Source organism: Venturia canescens, chromosome 5 (genome assembly GCF_019457755.1).
Source record: "Venturia canescens isolate UGA chromosome 5, ASM1945775v1, whole genome shotgun sequence".
Taxonomy (NCBI): Eukaryota; Metazoa; Arthropoda; class Insecta; order Hymenoptera; family Ichneumonidae; genus Venturia; species Venturia canescens.
Window position 1 is genome coordinate 259,157 of NC_057425.1, and position 19,603 is coordinate 278,759.

General features: G+C 38.9%; 2 protein-coding genes across 2 annotated transcripts; both read right to left on the reverse strand.

Moving 5' to 3' along the window:
- Positions 1-851: 851 nt before the first annotated feature.
- hzg (herzog) lies at positions 852-12,284 on the reverse strand. Its single transcript, XM_043420308.1, has 4 exons — positions 9,181-12,284; positions 6,866-7,299; positions 6,508-6,693; positions 852-5,918 (listed from the first exon to the last, which is right to left on the reverse strand). The coding sequence occupies exons 1-4, from the start codon at positions 9,248-9,250 to the stop codon at positions 5,727-5,729; spliced, it is 882 nt and encodes a 293-aa protein (XP_043276243.1). The 5' UTR covers positions 9,251-12,284; the 3' UTR covers positions 852-5,726.
- Positions 12,285-12,427: 143 nt separating this feature from the next.
- Positions 12,428-18,774, reverse strand: Glg1 (golgi glycoprotein 1). The gene is made up of 10 exons (XM_043420264.1): positions 18,185-18,774; positions 16,444-17,424; positions 16,238-16,339; positions 15,696-16,150; positions 15,267-15,581; positions 14,568-15,114; positions 14,255-14,434; positions 13,861-14,089; positions 13,642-13,745; positions 12,428-13,490 (listed from the first exon to the last, which is right to left on the reverse strand). Exons 1-10 carry the CDS (start codon positions 18,536-18,538, stop codon positions 13,323-13,325), a joined length of 3,435 nt encoding a protein of 1,144 aa, XP_043276199.1. The 5' UTR covers positions 18,539-18,774; the 3' UTR covers positions 12,428-13,322.
- Between the last annotated feature and the right edge of the window lie 829 nt (positions 18,775-19,603).

Here is a 19,603-nt window from a genome sequence, read left to right on the forward strand (position 1 = left end):
GCCTTCAGCTCCGCGTTACATATTATTGACTAGGTCAGTTGTTCGTGATTGTGAGGGAAAAAAAACTCGGTACACTTTGAAAGGTAAGAGAAAACCTCTAGCAGATATTCAGTGGACGACAAAAGCCAACGTAAAACGTTAATTATAGAACAGCAACAACAACAACAAAATATCGATAATTTTGATTTTATTGGGTATATATACTGATAAACTTTGTCGATTTTATATATACAATATAATGTGACAGGAACATGCGGAGGGACACTTTGGTTTCTATAGTATTGAGTGCGAGTATTGGGTGTAGGAGTGAGGAATCGTGTCCGACTCCCTCTCACGCTGAATTTTATGTCAAGAGGAGAGCAAGAGAGAGTAAAAGAGTAAAATATAGGAGCTAAACGCGAGCTGGTATCAAGTGATGGATGCATGGGATACGATTATAGAATTCCAGAAGGTCGTGGGTTGTGGAGCTTCGCGTTTCAAAGTTTAAACATTGAAAAAAAAAATGACATTGAAGCGTGTGTATGAGCGATTAGAAGGTCCGGAGCGAGATAACGAAGTAACCCAATATTTTCAGGGTCATGTACGAACCACGCGTACGTCTCTCTCGCCTAGGCGTGACCATTCAATCGAATATGCTTTGACCTAGATACCACTACTGCGAGCGACGCCATTACTTCTACATAAAAACAAAAAATACTTTTACCACAGAATCCGCGTGGATATACCAACGAGCGTTCAACGACTTAGTTAGGAACTGGAAGGGAGCATCGAAATTTCGGTGCTGAGGAAGGTAAAAAATGTATGCTTTCTATGATTTGGAAAAAAAAAAAAAAAAACAAACAAAACAAACAAAACCCCTTACCAATATATTTTGTTTCATTACACTCCTGAATTATTATTAATGTCTATATACTCAATAAAATGCTAGAGGGACAATAATTATTTTACATTACGAAGCTCTGGTTCAATTGATATACTTGAAAGATTCTTTTTTTTTTTCTTCATAAAAATTCTGAAGTGTGTTTCGTCCATTTCAATTCCGTTCCGTCAAAGAATCCGTTATGACTTATTAAAGGTACAAAAAAAATCGACGATTCGAAGGAAATGATCGAGAGGGGGGGCCGTCGAAATTATAAAGCGTCTCGTACACAATATACGATATTATATACAGATATGAGGTATTTCATTGAGACTAAAAAAACAGCCTCACAAGTTTTTTAGATTTTTCCAAACATCCAAAAAAAAACGTCATGTTTTAAAAATCTGAAAAAATTCTGAAAACACCGTGATAATATGGAAAATTTTTTGAGCCATCACCCGTGGTGGGCGGATAGTTTTTGTTTTTGTGTTATACGAGCTATCGACGTATTCTAATAATTCAAAAAAATTCTCAAGTAGTTCAACTTTAGCAGATACTGAATTATTTTGGTACTCAAATTTCGTTAACTATTTTCGAATAATGCAATACGTATTGTAAACCTTAATAAATATGAGAATAACGCCTTATCGCGATGCCTGTACAATGCTCACTCAACAACATGATATAGCGTCTGGGGTGGTTCTTTTAATATGTTTCTTCAGAACAGGTATAAATAATTCTACTTGGATATCGATTAACGATAATATTATAATTATTTAGTCATATCAATTGTTAAGAAAAATAAGTTTCATCGCAGTTTGCGTGCACGCGAAGGAAGCCATGTTGCTTAAAGAATATTTTACTTAAATCCTAAATACAGCATGAATGCTGTAATAAAAAAAACTAGAGTCAAGTACATTTATGCCTTTTGGTCAGTCGCCTATTTTAAATCATGAATGTCAATGATTATAAGACTTCTTATTCAAGAAAGATAACGTCAAATAAATGCAGAAGTTGGCAAACACATCGTATTACGAACAAACAAAAATTACAAAAAAAGAAAAAAAAAATTGGGCGAAAAAAATTACGACCACAAAAAGTCGAGTAAAATGGCCAATTTTTTGCTTCGCACTCTCGCAACCTTCGATAAAACCTTTTTTCCAACAATTAATATAATCTAACTTAATAATTATAATATTATCGTTAATCGATATTCAAGTAGAATTATTTATACCTATTCTGAAGAAACATATTAAAAAAAAACCCCAGACGCTGGATCATGTTGTGGAGCGTTATTCAGGCATCGCGAAGGCATTATTCTCATTTTAAGGTTTATATAATTCGTATTGCATTATTAAAAAAATCGTCAATAACATTAATTTGAGTACCAAAATAATTCGGTAACTGCGCAAGGTGAACAATTTGAGAATTTTTCGGAATTATGAGAACGTTAATAAAATGAGAAACGTCACGGTGTTTTCAAAATTTTTTCCGATTTTTCAAACATGACGTTTTTTTTGGGATGTTTGGAATAATCTAAAAAACTTGTGAGGGGGGTTACGGATTTACACACTTGGGCTGGAATACCTCATATATAATATAATTTCCGACTTTACTTTTATTCTTTTTTTCATGTTGGTTTTTTGTTCAATTGAACACATAATCACAGAGCAAAGTGGAGACACGTTGGAGTGAGATTTCGGGTATGGCCAGGAGATATTTCACAGTATCGACGTTTTTTTCTCTTTTACCTTTTTACATATATCGTTTTTATTTTTCTTATAATAAGAGTGCTCGAAAAAATGCTCCGCCGTCTCATGCAATATCACGGGCAATTCCGGTCCCCGTTCATCACACTGTTTATTGTACAAAAATGCGCTTTATTTCATTTCTTTTTTAGTGTGTGTTTTCATCAAATTACAAAGAGTATATAAAGTGGATGGGCGAAATGAGAATGAGAGGCTACCTCGTGATTTCATTTTTGCAATACGACGCGTAAAAAATCGTACGAAAAGTTTCGATTCGGAACGGAGAGCGTGCGGAAGCTTCGTGAGAAGACACGAGACGAACGGGGCAACAACACGAAAAATTTTCGGTTCCGTTGAGTTTTCATTATTATTTCACACCTTTTTTTTATCCTCGGCAATCTTTGTGACAAATTTTATACAATATATAATATTCTCGAGGGTCCCATACGTGTCATCATTTCTTCACACGAACCCACTGTGACTTAAAATTCTTGATTTTTTCGTAGCCTTTCAAAGTCATTTTTCTCATGAAATTGATTTCATATAAAAAAAAACGTTTATTCCTCTCTTCCTCTCTCATCATCTCAGCGTAAACACGCGCCGTTGGCCTTCGTACTAGCCTCTATGCATTATTCTCTCACTCTCTCTCTTTTTTGCTTTTGCACTGTATTAGCTTTATTTTTAATTATTCTCTCACTCATTCATTCATTCGCGCTTTATGCTACATTTTATCGCGTTCTCGATCCTACATTTTGTTTTCATCGCTTCTTTTCCATTTTCTCATATTCTTCTTAGTTTGCCACCCTTACGCTGCATCGGTAAAATCGCGACGCGCATTATATACCATGCTTCATATACACGTTCTAAAAAAAAGTAACAACTTTGTACTTGCAAACACAATCATTTTACAGCTTCGATATTCACTTTTTCTTCTATTTCAATCTCCCCATTCTCGCAACACTTTTTTTTTCTTTCAATTGTCCATATGCGTCTGGCCGATGAAAAAAAGAAGAGAAAAAAATCTCGAGTCCACAGTTCGCGGAATTTTATACGCGATTATAATATATATATATATATATATAATGTATTTATATAAAGTCTTCTTCTGATATACATAGAAAAAAGCATTCGCAGGCAACGCGTTTGGATATACCGTATAATTTAAAGGACACAAATAAAAGCGAAGAAAAGAAAGAGGTAGACAACAGAGAAAATTTGTCACATTGTGTAAGAATTGTAATTACAAAATCGGGGAAAATCCCGAGACGTCTGTCGCACGAATGTTTTCAACACTTGTTGTTTCGTTTTTTATAGTTTTCTTTTTCACATCTTGCGTTCGTCATACGGAAGCACCAAATTAGTCCTGATGTATAAAAACAAACTTTGGAAGGGGGAGAAGCCACTCGACGGATTTCTCGCGGGTCTCGTAGGAAAAGGAAAGATTTTAAAAAATTAAAAACTCGAGCAAAAGAGGCGCGTCGAGAGAATAAATTCCACATTTCGTCCCAGCAGGTAAAAGTTTCGGGGGAAAAAATTGATTGGTCATTTTCTATTTAGTTTAAACAGAGAAAGGTTAAAAATAAAATATTGCAAGACATTGATGCAATTTCATCGCGATTTAAGCGCAGAGACTTAAAAAAGAATCTAATGGAAACAATCCATTATAAAGACGAACAACGCCACACGTTAACTTTTTGCATTTTCCATAGTTTTTTTTTTTTTTTTTTCTATCGAAAAACTGAAGAGTTCGACCTTTTCGGTGTCCGTGTCATTCTGACCTTTGCGAAAAATCACTCGTTACATTCATCTTTTTTTTTTCAACTAAGTACAAATGCTCTACTAAGAATCCTGATTCATTCGTCGAACGGTGCTCGAAGTCTGGTTATCATTTTGGATTTTTCTCAACAATCGATAGACGGAAAATAAAAAAAAAAACGTTCATCTTGTTCGCTTATAAATGCCTCGACTCTCTAAATTCATTGGTGTACATTTCTAATCAATATATTTGTATAAAAAGAAAAAAAACGACGAGAAAAAGGACCAACGAATGTAGGGGAACCACGCTTTTTTGACGTAATATTCGTACGATCGTCTTATCGCAGAGGGAGAAAATCATCGTGTGCATCGAAACGTACGACCGTAGTACAATATTCATATATATGTATACTAGTACTGCCAGTAAATAAAAGAACACAATCGACGAAAATCACAATAGTAATTCCCGTGAATGATGTACTTTTGTATATTAGCCACATAAATATGCATGTATATATTGTATATTAAAGAGTTTGTTGCATCAGGCAGTACGGTGAGTCAGTGATTGTTGCTCGAATATATATATATATGCTCTATCGCATTTGGAAAGGGGGAGGGGGGGGGGGGGGGGACGCGCACGTTCTTTCGCACTCGTTGAAAAAGCGGAAAGAATGTAATAAAACAAAACACAATAAGCGGGCTTTGCGTGTTCTAGTTCTTCACTCGACCAATCTCGTTTTCCCGCTTCCTAGCAAAATACACGTCGTTTCGAGCGTTACGCGATTCTCTTTGTTCTCTTTTTATTTTGCGTCATGTTCTTTCGACAACGAAAAGTCGCAACGTAAAAAGAAACGAAAGAAAAATCTCAAAAATTTGATTGCAGTTGTTCGTGGAGAAGTTTTGTTTTTCGGACTCTCGTGACATCGTCAACGTTCCAAACGTTACTGTTTCGTTCTCGCCAGTTGAACAGAAAAATGAAACGCCAAGCTTCGACTCTCGTCGTGTTTTGGATTCTCACGTTCATCCGTCGAGGTTCCTTCCGTCCGCTTGGTTCGAAGATTCCCCCAACCTCTACGAGCTGTTTTAGGCTGCAGCTTCGTTAATCTCCCGTAGCCTCTCTTGCTCGAGGCTTTACTCGGAGGGCCAGCTCACGGGCGTTTTTCTCCCGCTCTTTATATTCGTGTGTTCCTCCTCTTCTAGTCTCGTACTTTTTTCGTTTCGTTTCTTTTTCGCGTCTAACTCGTCGTCGTGGCAACCGGTCTCTTGACACGGCATGCTAATTGAGCTACGCGTAGGAGGCCATTCCTCCTCAGAATGCAACGGGAGGTGTCAAGGCTGACCGTTAGGCCAGAATTTCGGCGGGGCTAGGAGGCTCCCATCGAGTCTGAACCGGGGCTTGGGCTGTTTTGTACAGCCCCCGGTACCTGATTGAACGGATGATTGCTGTTGCACAATACCGTATATATGTTCTCAACGTTGCTCAACTTTTCGAAAAAGGGTATCAAATCTAAGAGCTCGGAATCCGTCATATCATCGAACCACGATGCAACCGGAACCTGCAAAAAAAAAAATCGTTTTTCCCTTAATCGCACATTATCCATTGGTACGAAATCAAAATGTGGATGTGACTTATTTTGATCGCATTCTAGTCGATGGGGCTCAAACGAGATTATCATTCGCTACCTGCGGATTCATCTATCAAAAGAAATATCAATGCCAAAGCAACTACTTGAGGCTTGAGTTGGAAAAACCGCTAACTAGAATTTGCCCAAGATGAGTCTTTTTTTTTCCCCATCGAAATGAAATAATAAAGAAAAAAACGATAAAAAAAAAAAAAAAAATTGTCACGTGTACGTGACGAGTGATTATTTATTAATACAACTTTCGAGGCGAAGGTCGAGAGCCTACCGTTCGAATGTTCTCAACTTGCATTCGTCTCGAAATGACTAGTATTTCTTTTTCTTTTACTTTTGCTGCCCACTGCTTTAAAAATTAAATTGAAATATATAACATTACGCAAAGGCTACTTTGCATAACGTATTTTTAAACTCTCTTTCCTATGTCGTTTTACCTCATACAATGTTTCCATCGTGCTCGTGATCGATGCAGCACCAGTGACGAAGAATAATTATTACAAATACTCACAGCATTATCCGGATGAAAGATGTAACTCGCCGGACTATTGTCGACTATGATTATCTGCTGAAGATCTCTTCCTAGTTTGTTCAAATCCTTGACGTAATTGCCACGATGAAAGACACACGACTCACGGAACAATCGAGCCCTGAAGACCCCCCATTTGTCCAATAAATTTGCCACGGGATCGGCGTACTGCGAATGAAAATACAAATGAGAAAGGCGAAAATACAATGAAATGGCGAAAAAATCATGCGATTTCGAGTATAAATCTCTTGGATGACGCACATCCCTGAAAATAATATAAACTCCGGCAGCTCCAAGATTTTTGTCAAATAAGAGAGAGAGAGAGAGAGAGAGAGCTCACCTTTGCCAAACTGGCAGTGAAGAGTACGCACTCGTAGAGTTCTCCCATTCTCTGTAAAAACTCATCGACGTAAGGCCTCTTTAATACGTAAACTTGATGCAGGGTACCGTCGATTTCAACCGGAACAACAAAATCGGCGTTGTTGATAGGTTTGAAGGAGCTATGGACGAGAGTTTCGTCGAGGTCGATGACCATACACTTTTTGTGCATATCCTGGTGGCGTACAGGTGGCAAAAGGAATCTGGGCGATCCTGTGCCAGGGGGTGGTGAGCCACGACCATCGCCTTGCAACGAGCTCGCTTTCGAACTTTTCGAACTTCCACCTCTTCCGCGTCCGAGACAGCATAAAAGGGAGCGCAATAGACCCCGTCCTCGAGGCTTTTTTCCACCGGTCGGGCCGTTGCTCGTTGCCTCATTTTCCCTCGGCAATTGTACTGCAATAAATTTCAAAAACGATACGTATCTATCATTTTCATCAACATTCTTTCGAGTCCTTTTATTCTGTTCTCTTTTAGTACAAAGGAGCCGAATCCCCCGCCCAAAATTAACCGTGAAAACATTAATTCGAAAGATCAGTCATCGGAACAAGAATAAACTGATCCATAAAAAATAGAGCAAAATTATATTACATGTTAAAAATTGGAGAAAAAAAGCGGTAATTCATAATTATCATGCTGTTCATTGGTCTCCGCACGGGCACTCCTCCCCCGGAGCTTGCTCGCGCCGCAAACAATTTTTATTGTCCTCGACGAGTTAGACCGACTGGAACGAGAATCGTACAATAGTTGGACTAGTTTTTTTTCTCTCTTATTGCTTTCTCTTTCCTTTATTTTTTCTATTTTTTTTTTGCCTCCCCATCAACGAGACGACTCCATGGGGGAAAAATTGATGGATCGATTACTACGGAAGATCGAAGTGAACGAAAAGAACGAGGAGGCAGGCGGGAAGAATAAAACTTGTGAAATTCGTTATTGTTTTTTTCTGAAATTTTTCTGAAGTTGAGATGGAAATATGCTTTATATTATTCGGAAGCTCGGAAGTATACCCCCTCCCCCCAAGTGTCTTAGAATTCATTTGATCAATGTTAACCGGGGATTATCCCACGTACGTGTAATAAACTACTTAAAAAGTCATTCGGCCGATGATTGGTCTGAAAACTTTCTCTTCGAAAAACTTCACGGGTTTTTAAATTATTTTTTTTTTTCTTTCCCAAGTTTTCCTATCATCGCCGCCGTCTATGATTGACACAAAAGTAGATGTAATTTTTTCAAGCTGAAAGAATAATATATTTATCATGGATTTTTTTTTTCTCATGGCAAGAAAAATAATTGAAAATTGTATGGAAGATCAATAATTTTATGGTAACTATAATTCAACGACTTGTTCAATCAGTTGTACCTATAATGTAAATGAAGTCTGAGGTATATAACTAAAGGATTGAAAAACCGCCACGAACGCTGAATTAGTTCGTATAATAAAAAGTCAAAAGGAAAGGAGGAGGAATAAAAAATAGCAAATTGTAAAAAAAATGATAATAAAAATAAAAGGACGGAGGAAAGAGAGCCGTGATGAACCAAGATAGAGATGGAATAAAGCTTAGAGGCGAGGCTGAGCCAAGAAACACGCACGAGCTGAACAGAGAGCAGCCCCGTCTACTACAAACGTGGCGAAGACGCGAAAGGGGGGAATAAGTGGGGGAAAGTGCAGATAGCTGGCGGTCGTACTACGGGAAGGGCGAAAGAGAGACCAAGTAAAATACTTTGTGAAACGATCAAGCTGAAAGGAGAAAAAGAAGGAGAGTGTATGAGTGAGAGAGAGAGAGAGAGAGAGAGAGAGAGAGAGAGAGAGAGAGAGAGAGAGAGAGAGGAGAAATGGCGAGAGATCATGGTGCGAAGGAGGGAGGGGGACGCGAGCTAGGCGAGGCGGACCTCAAAGTGGATAGAATATATAAAAAAAGAAATGGAAGCAAAAGAACGACGAAGCCCGTAACAGGTGCAGAGTGAAGTGCAGTCTCCTCAAAATCAGAATCTGGATCTAAATATAGATCTGGCTCAAAAGTCCGAAAGATACATGTTCCAAAAGTGCTGTTTTTTCCGCGGATGGTTGAAATAACGAAGATCATAAAAACGTATAGTTGTACAGAGCGAGAATGAGATAAAGAAAAGCTTTGTTGAAAGGAAAGGAATGTTGGTCACACTCTCGAGTATTTATTTGTTTTTTTCTTTATGGGTAAGTGTATGCGTGCGTTGTACGAAGCGTGCGCGGGCGTGTGTGTGTGTGCGTGTGTGTGAAGTAGCAAATCGAGCCAACCTTACCTTTCTCATTATTGAAGTGGCCTAGCTCGTCATCCCGCGACACTTGAGTGATAATGGACGATGCGTCCATTTAAAACATTTGTTGGTCGTGACTCGGGACCAATCGTGAATACCGTGGACGATCGAGCAGGCTAAAATCGCCGTCGTCTGTTCCACCACCGCGGTCGTCGCCACCGTCCCCGCCACCACCTCCTCTCTTCCCTCCACCTTCTCGACCACCTCTTTCCTCCTTACTGCCACCGAATATAATGAAGCCGCGGCTAGTGAAGTTATGGCTTTTGCCGAGGATGATGCCGAATTTATAGCGGCTGAACAACAACAGTATAATGCTGAATGTGCCAGCACGCACACCCTTAACGCACAAAGCATGCATGCACACACGGAACCACGAACCAGAAGCAGGATAGTCTATACCTATCCTCATCCAACTTTTGTTGATACACGCGCCGCTTCTGAGATTTCACAGCGCTCGAGCCTTGTCACTCACAACACACTGAACGACGATTCACAATCTCCGCACGTACGCACACATATACGTACACCCTTGGAATTAACGTCTAAAAATTTACTCCTTTTTCACTAAATTTCCAACGCATCTTTTTAAGACGGACAAGCGGTCCTTGCTCACTGAGTTACGGTGTATGTGAAAAATAATAACTAAATAATAAAAGGAAGAAAAAAAGGATGTGTTGCGCGAGTATTTCGGAAGAACGAGTACTAATTCACCTTCTGAACTTGCATTACCGCGGATCACCGCGGACACACTGAATTCCCAATGAATTCTTTTTTCGCTCCCGATGATTGTAGCGACAACGACGGCGTGTGGCTATCAGATGTACTACCAAGCTCTCTCCCTCCCCCGCCCCACACACGCGCGCGCGCGCACACAACACACGCGCACCTAGAGTTATAGAGGAAAGCGACGCTCGCACTTTGAGAGCAAGCGCCAAGCGGTAGTTTCGAAGCCTTCGAAGGCCTCTCGGTTCTTTCTCCACCTCTCTTCACTTTTGCTGGTTTCTGCTTCTGTATTTCTCTCTCCCTCTCTCTCTCTCTCTCTCTCTCTCTCTTACTTTTCGTTTCTTTCCAATTTTTGAATATTTCTTTAAAACACGCGTTATATTTGAAAATGCGTCTCATACAAGATACACAATTCTCCCCGCGCGCGTGTACACAGGAGAAACACAGGAGCGACTGGTGGGTGCAACATAGAAACCTTTGCGAAAGCCCAAAATGGCAGCCCGTTGTTTTTTATTTATCACGAAGCGCCCAACCAGCCCAACTCTCAGCTCTTGGCTTGAGTTGAGTCGTATAGACAAGTATATAAAGGAAGAACGAAAGTGTTTCTCTTTCTCTTTCGTTCTCTTCACTTTAATAAAGGGGTAATGGCGAAAATCAGGCTCGGACGAACGAAGATAATTGTGAAAAAAAAGCACTGTCATTAATCCATTTAATTTTAAAACAGCGATAGTCAGGAATTGAGAACAAAAAACGGCATGACATATGCATGCAGTACGCGTATTTTAGCACAGCTGGTAACGACGATCTGACGTCGTGTATATATATTATTATTATTATTATTATTATTATTATTATTATTATATCTTGACTTGTTGTTTCATCAAGTAAACACGCATATAAGTTCACGCATAGTGTTGGGATTGAGAGGACGCGAGTGGGGAAGTGGAAAAGAACGAACATTCACTACAGTCTAGATGTTTGGCGGTGTATATATTTATATATGAATTAGGGGTCGAAATAAATAATGAAAGTACCGCCACCATACAGTTGTAGACGCGCATAGAGAATCTCGTGTATCGTGGGGCTATACAGTCGTTTTGTTTTCGTTGACATCTTTATCCCACATTCATTGCACGTACGATCGATGGTTCGAAATTGTTCCACGATTCACACGCTTGATATAAACCGTACGTCGGCCATTGTTCTTTCGTTTTTTATTTTAACATTCTCTTCTATCGAGATCTTCCCTCTGTTTTTTATTCTTATTCGTGGTTCTCTCTGTCACCTTGGCGTGTTGCACGAAAGAGATACGCGCGCATTATTCACTCATCTCATATATATATTCGTTACTTCGATAAGTTTTACCGACATATTATGCTTGCATGAAACACATGAAACCTCTCATCATCATGCATTTTCGACGTTTTCTCCTCGATCGCATAACACGATCAGGAGTTTGTTAATCCCGCCACTAATAATAAACGGTGGCTATGTATCTGTTTAAACTATATCTATTGGAATAAAAATTGATAACACGTGTGTTTTTGTTTATCTTGTCAAGAGGCCGCCTCGTACATTAGCGAACGATAACGCATTCTCGCGTGTCCGAGCAAACGATACGCGACAAAAGTATGCGATGACTTGTCGGCTTGACCCGACCTCTAGCGGTTTCCGACCGTAGTTACTAAATGCAACGTATGCCTCCTCAGCTTCGGAAATAGAAGAAAATGACCCCTCTCCACCGAGAGGAGCACCAATGGGATATTATCTTTTAGGACCGCACGATATGGTGTATCGTAATAAATCCAATTCAAGGCCGCCGAAAAATAATAACGAGAGTGAATAAGCGTTCTTTGATATGGCTTTGTTGTACACGCGCACTTTCGAAGTCTCGTTTCCTATTCTCATATACAAATACACACGCTGTTAGAAGGATTTCGATCAATAATATTTTTTTGTTAATATATTATTTCGTATTATCAATTCTAACCGCTATGTTGAATAAAAATAAAAAATAATGAAATTACATGCACGCGCATCCTATATATAGCTCCGTCATATTGGACAAAAAACACGATCGTAGAAAAAAACTAGAAATATAAACGAAAAAAAAACGTAACAGATTTGAGCAATCTAGGAAATAGTAAACAACAAAAACGGTGGATCAAGATTCACAGCAGATGACAAAGATGCCAGCAAGACCCGAATAATAATTGGCCTTGATTTTGTCAATCCCATATCCTCCTCGTTGTACAGGTGTCTATACGAAAAGCTTCACATGACAAGCTCCGAAGAGTAACGGAGCTTGACGCGTTCGCATTTTGAAATACGACGAAGCAAAGATCCAAGGTCACGACTTTCCTCGCCCGATGTCGCTTATTTAAATTTCTCACATCGCGAGAGCGAAAAAAAAAATTAATAAAAAGTGTGCCTCCTCGTTGACTCGATGCGTACATGAGCAGACTCTGAAATCGCAATTACATCAATCACACATATCGGAACTCGTGTGTAATTCACCACCGTTTGATGTATTTTCTATGAATAAGTCTGAAACAAATTTTAGGTTGCAATTTGTTCGGCAACGTGTATTATTATTATTATTGAGTGTAAATCGGCTATGAAAAAAATTAAAATAAGACTAAAGAACAAACGTATGCCGATTGTCATTTTTTTCTCCCACGTTTTTTTTTCCTCCCATTGTCTCGCAGACACTTACCGTACAATATTTACAATCATCGTTGAGTTTTCTATCAATAGCCGATGAAATGGGAAATTGAAGGAAAAAAAAGAAAAAAAAAATCAATTTAAAGTTTTCTCGTCCTTATTCGCCATGCTCGTTGGATCGGTGTTTGCCTATATGCGTTCTTTTCCTTTTCACACATCTTGTTATTTTTTAGCATCGTTACCAAATTTTGTTATACGGGCTATATTCTTTGTACACATATTGTGGAATGACTCGACCGGTTTTGACTAAATAACTAAAATTCGATACTATCGAATCGATCGTTCGACTTATAGTGAAAGAGAAAGCAAAATTATTCTATACTCGGTATGTTTTTTTTTTTCGCTGTCTCGTTTTTTAATTAATAGGATTCTCATGCGCTTTCGGAAAATGCAGTTTCCCCTCCGCAACGATTCACAGCATCGTTCCAAGTTTGTTGTATAAAAAATTCGTAGAAAAATTGTTGGGAAGTTTGGATTTTCCCAAATATATTAATTACCGAAGTTTGTTGAAAGAGAAAATAAAAAGCTCCGGTTCTTTTAGCTACCAACATCTTTTTGTCATAATTTCAAGATTGTTTCCGATTTTTTTTGCGCTCTGAAAACACCCATGAGATTTCAGATATAATTTCGAGACTTTTCGCGCATCTCTAAAGTCGTGTGGGTCTCGATGACTTTAATCGTCACTTGTTTTTCATCATCATTGTGCGTCTAGTGACCCTTCCACAGAATAAACCCATTATGAATATCGTGCCGACCAATGAGATCGCCATAACAATGAAGTACCTTCTTGCTGGCGAACGATTCATCGTTGAATAAAGATCGCCGATTGTTTTTGGAGGCTCGACCAACTGAAAATCACAATTTGCTTATTTTATCGAATGTTTATTTTTTTCCTTGAAATTGAAAGGAAATATTTATTGCCGATACAATAGTGGTCGTCAAAATAGCGATCGTAAGATGATATTTACAAAAAAGAGATATGTCATCATGTTTACTTACTTTGGCAGCATTTCTGAACATTTCGATTCGCGTAGTCAGCATTTTATAACAATCTGGTTGTAAAGACTTTTTGTTATCCAAGACTGCTTGAAGACACATGATATCTACCAAAGAATCAGAAAAGATAAATCACAAGTTATGCACGATTTATATTTGATTAGTGATGAAAAGTAACGATATTGACTGTTCCCCAATCAATAAAACTAATGATGTACTTACGTTTGCCACCTCCTTGGGGCACATCGCTACAATACTTTTTCAAATCTACTATGCACGCCTTATGGAGCAACGGGTCAACGTTTATGTCAGCCCTTGACTCCTCTATTAGATCCGCCACTTGGACTCGGCACTCTTCTCTCATTTCAGGATTACCAGCATTAAATTCGGTCTTCAAACACTCCTCAACTGATCCTGGATCCTTTTCATCAGCCCGACAAATTGTCATTATCTAATTTGTCGCAAAGAAAATTCAATTAAACGAGGAACACTGATATCAAATATACCGATCGTTGATAATTGAATTTTGTTTTTCTTTTTTTTTTTTCAAATTTTTCAAATTTTTCAAATGAAAATACGCGAAGATGAGTTTTTATGCACCGATGCACAAACCCACCTCGTGAGCACAGAGGGTCGAGAGCAAAGGATCAAGATGATAGTTGAGAGCAGTCTGACGAAGTATATGAGCTATTTGTTGCTCGCACTTGGCCGATAGTTTCCACTTGCGGAATTGAATTTTCAGGCAGCTTATGACTTTGCCTTCGAGTTCTTTATCCTTCGGTCCATTTTTCAAAACCTATTGGAAAACGATTATAATTCAATATAAACGTCGTTGACGAATAGTATTGATATAAATGAGAATGGAGCTTGATTATTGGGGAATGAAAATGAAAGCGCGTGGTTATGAATGAATTGTTGAAAAATCTTACGTCACTACAGTCCTTGGCGATATCTTTCGAACAAGCGTTTTGCAGAGCGGTATTAAATCTATAATCCGTATTTTGCTCGATCATTCTGCGTATAACAATATTTTTGCATTTATCGTCGAAAGTAGCCTCGTCCTTGTGCCTTTTGAGACAATCGAGAGCCTGTGAACGATCGGAATCATAACAAAATTGTCGTATCATCGAGCGACACGAGTTGAGTAGTATAAAATCGCTAGAACTGTCTTCAAATTCTTGACGTCTTATTTTGAACAATTGTCGATGGCACTCGTCTGTCAATTTCATTTTTTGCGAAGCGAGACATTCGTAAACCTGTGAATTTCCAGGCTCGATTTTATAACAGAGCTGCTTTATATCCGAGGCACAAGCTTTTTGCAACACCGGATCGAAACGAATGTTTTCCCGTTGTTGATAAAGCTGCATTTTCAGTTGTTGTCTGCACTCTTTTGGTATTCTCGGCTGTTTGTCGTGCAATACATCATCTTGAACTATACCGCTGAGGCACTCGATTACGGAAACTTTTGTCGTTGATCTGAAAAAGAATATTCAAACATTTCAGAAATCCGCTCGATTCCGCAACAATTTTAAATTTCGAAACTCTGGTACGTTTAAAAAATAAAAAAAAAAAAAAAAGCTCGAAGATACGAATTTGCAACGAAATAGGGATATGAAAATATTCCTTACTCGTGACAATGACGCATAACGAGTGGTCTGCAAGCTTCCTTAAATTTGAACGTGAAATGATAATTTTTCAAGGATATCAACTGAAAATGTTCAACGGCAGCCTTGCATTTATAATCGGAGCGCGAATCAAGATCATTCTTGTGCTCGATCAAACAATCCATCATATCACCCTCGTCCTTGCCGAATTTCAGAACTTCCCCGCAATGGTGTTCCATTACTCTTTGGCAGGCTGCCATTATCACGGGATTACGCTCGACTTTTTCGGCCTGTTCGGCCGTCAAATTGCTCACCGCTTGCTTACAGTCGATGCTCAATCTACGATTTAAAAAAATGGATGATTATCGAAGGGGATAAACATTTGATATTAATCAGACCCTTCCCCCGTCCGATTAAGATCAAAATGAACGGTAAAAGAGAAATACGACTGACTGTTCCAAATTGTCTTGGAGGCACAAAATTTCTTCTCCTTTTTGGGGTTTGTCATAGCAGAAAGTGGAAAGTTCGGTGAGACAAACGTCCTCGACTTCCGGCTGAAGATCAACGCTGATAGCTCGTTGCCTCATAACGCGCCTTATTTCATCGAGACATTCGCCTCGCAATGTCATATTTTTACGAGGTTGCGAAGCGTATCTATAGAGACAGGGTAAAACGAGCGGTCCCGTTTCCGGATTCATATGCTCACCGTCGTCGTGCCAAGCTTTTTTTGCGTGACAATATTGTATAGCGTCCGATTTGCAAGCTCTGTATAATTGAGGATCAAGTTTGTAATCCCGCACTACGAAATATTGAATCTGGATTATCGCAGCTTCGCAAGCTTCCGTCATTTTGTCGGTGCCGAGTTTTGACATCAAGCAATAAATGACTCTCGCGTCTCCCCCCGGAACCTTCAATAATAATCAGCAACAAATAACAACGAATATAAATAATAATAATAATAATTGGTTGAAAAAAGATAAATACAACGAGCTTACATCGCGACAAGCAACATCCACGACTGGTCGACAAGCTTCTCTTAAAACGGGATCAATTCGCCAATCCTCGCCGGCATCAGTTTCTTCTATCAATGCCTCAAGCTGAAAAAATTAAAGTTCGTTCGTAAGCTTCGTGCATTACATGGATATAATATCATTATATGTAGGAAAGAAAAAATAACAAAGAAATGGCAATGAAAACTTACAGCCCTCTGGCACTCAGCGGAAACCCTAGAATTTTTTTTCCTCGATCTCGTGTGCTCCATCAAACAATGTATCGTCAGACCTCCAACCTCGAGGCCTCGGCAGAAAGTTGGTATATCATTAGCGCATCCGTTTACGATTTCAGGCGAGAGTCTGTAATCTTCCATGAGAATTTTTCGATGGTCGAACATTTCTCCTTGGCATTCAGGATCGATTTTGCTACCGTTTTTCACAACAGTCTCGAGACAGAGTAAAATTTGAGCCAGACGTATTTCTTTGTCTTCAGAAACCGATCGGCGACAGTGATTATTTTTTATATCCTCTTTGCAAGCTCTTACGAGACCCTTGCTCGCCCGATAATCCGAAGCGATGAGTCTTTGCCGTTTTACCAATTGATCCCGACACTGTATCGTCATAGTGCGATCGCTTTTATGCTGCATAAGACATTTATAAACCAGGCCTGTTCCTGGCATTATGGTCTTGCAAAAATTAATATGATCTTGCGCACAAGCCAAGTATAATTGACGATCGAGTTTCACATTGTCGCTCTGTATCTCTGATATGCGATTGATTCCTTTTCTGCACTGCGGCTCCAACTTATCTATATGGCTTTGCAAACAATCCAATGTTTCTCCCTGCGTTTGATCCCCGATCATTCCTATCCTTCCGCATTTCAAATTCATTATGTCCTTGTGACAATCGGAAAGCTTTGGAGTGAGTATCCTGAAATCGCTCACTGCCACCCACTCCAACTGTTGTATGAAAGAAGCGCAACTTGCCCCTTTGACGATTTCTTGATTTTTTATCAAACACGTCAAATAGCTTCCTCTGTCACCTCTGTCGGGTGAACAATGCAAATCGTTCAACTCTTTGCCGCAAGCTTTAATAGCCAATTTGTAAATGTTTTGATTGCTGGTTACATCCGATATGTGCTTCCATATTGCGTGTTGACAATCATTGTCTATCTTCTTCATTTCTTTCAACTGAAATTTCAAATGAAACTTATTTTTCCATATCTGCTACAGATAATGTTCAGGACAAATCACTGCTCCATATTTTTATCATTAATCAATATGATTGGTAACGTTTAACGCGATTGATTCATACCGGCAGCCTACTGAAATTTTTTTCAAAATATTTGTCATAGCAATTTGAGACGTTTCTCTAGAGAGCTATGCAGTACTCTATTATTATTTACACTAGTTTTGCAACATTTTTACAAACTTTTTTTTAGAAAATCCTCACTTTCTAAGCAACATATTATGCAGATTATCAGCAAAAAAAAATATATATTATATACATGTATTAAACATTTGATTTCAAGCTTACTGCGATACAGAGTAAATGTTGCGGGTTCTAGACCAGGATATTTCAGAAAGTCCAAATTTTATCAGTGACTTTTTTCCCGGTTGCGTTATGTTTTCACGATTCTACGAGATATATCACAAATAAGGTTATTTGATTGTTCCAAAAAGACATGAGAGGCTTGCGAACGCTAACAGAGGAATCATCCCTTAAATTTAACTGTTGGACAAATTGAATGGTAATGAATTCCATTTATGATAACGTGAATAATCTTGCTACAACGTGCAAAAATGACAAAGCAATTACGTTGCATTAAAAAAACAACACGGGAATCAATGGAGAAATGTATTAGCGTGGAATCGCATCGAACTTGATGAAAAAAATTAAAAATCAAAAGGAACGACTCTTAATGCGAATTATAATGGAAAAGTGTGATACCTTGAACGTTTGAACACATTCAAGAACGAATAGTTGATCATTATTGTTGTCGGGATCGCCGCACAATCGTCTGAGCTCCTCGCTGCACTTGGGATCTTCGATGTTAAGTCCAATGTTCGATGATTCGGGAATTCCATTATCAATGATATTGTTACTTCTACGAATCCTGGTGATAGGTAATTCCGGATCATAGCGATATCGCCATGCAACAGGAATTTCGATTCCGCGTTCTACCGGTGCAAGATTGGCGATTGTAGAATAAAAAGTTGTTGAATCGGTAATGACAAAAAGTTTCATCAACGTCAAAACAAGAGTGACTCGTTGGAGCATTCTCGATTTGAATAGTTTGAACATTCCGAGTACTGAAATTTCGTTTGATCTCTTCTCCTATTTTCAAATACTCGTCATAAACAAATTATCAGCACTTTCTTTCTATCTCGTAAAGTTGCACATCGTGTTTCTGATTTACAAATACATGGCCCCGTACCTCTTCTATCTCATCAGAGCTAGATCAGAGTTCTGGCTATACTGCCGCCATACCGTAGCGCGCGCGCGCGCACACACACACACACACACACGCGCGCATACACAATGGAATAGAGGAGAAAAAAAAGGCTATACGTTAAAAAGAAGATAGCGAATTGGAGCGAATGAAATACCCCTCTGCCGGTAAACGTACGGGATTGTGGCGGGTGATGATGATGGTATTGTATATAGGATCCGTCCGTCGTCCGCGATGGGGTACCTTCGTGAACTTGGTCGATTAATTTTGGATTTCTGAAATTTTTTAAGAGCAAATTTGAATCGGGTTTCAGCAGCATTATATTAAATTTATTTTAATAGGAAATATACAAAGAAAAATAATAAATGGGGAAATAGCAATTATTAAATAAAAGCGAAAACTGCGTACACTTATTCCCACCGCGCGACACCATATATACGACGCTCGACTTGAAGTTCTGAACAAGTCGATAGCGCCATCTTCTCGTTGCGATACCAGCAGTTTTCTACGACGAGTTCAACTCCTTCGATTACTCAAAGATGGCATGATGGAGTCATTTTTGACTGTGAAGTAGACAGACACTAATAAGGGAGTATAACCGAGAATTGTGGCTCAGAGCTGTATTTATTACAACAATCGTTCCCAAGTCCGCACTTTACGACTTTGCATTTCGCAAATGACTGACTATATTTATTGCTGCGTACGGAGCGTAAGGGCTAATATAGTTGCAGGAGATACGCAGTTGTTTTTCTCGCTCGACACACTTTTCTATATATATATATATATGTTTACGCTGTATCAGAATTTCATTCGAATAATTTTTTCAACGGTCCGACTTTGCATTGTAATTCAGCAATGTTGAAAATGGCGAAGGAGCAGGCGAAACGTTAACAGAGGAAAACAGATGGCGCCACGGT

Excerpts from the sequence above, each read along its gene's own strand:
- Glg1 (XM_043420264.1), bottom strand. The coding sequence starts at position 18,538 with ATGTTCAAACTATTCAAATCGAGAATGCTCCAACGAGTCACTCTTGTT. Across the intron at positions 16,340-16,443 it reads CCGCTGAGTGCCAGAGGGCT|CTTGAGGCATTGATAGAAGA; the intron begins GTAAGTTTTCAT and ends TAATTTTTTCAG. Across the intron at positions 15,115-15,266 it reads GTTATGCGTCATTGTCACGA|ATCAACGACAAAAGTTTCCG; the intron begins GTAAGGAATATT and ends ATTCTTTTTCAG.
- hzg (XM_043420308.1), bottom strand. The coding sequence starts at position 9,250 with ATGGACGCATCGTCCATTATCACTCAAGTGTCGCGGGATGACGAGCTA. Across the intron at positions 7,300-9,180 it reads CCACTTCAATAATGAGAAAG|TACAATTGCCGAGGGAAAAT; the intron begins GTAAGGTTGGCT and ends AATTTATTGCAG. Across the intron at positions 6,694-6,865 it reads TCACTGCCAGTTTGGCAAAG|TACGCCGATCCCGTGGCAAA; the intron begins GTGAGCTCTCTC and ends TTTCATTCGCAG.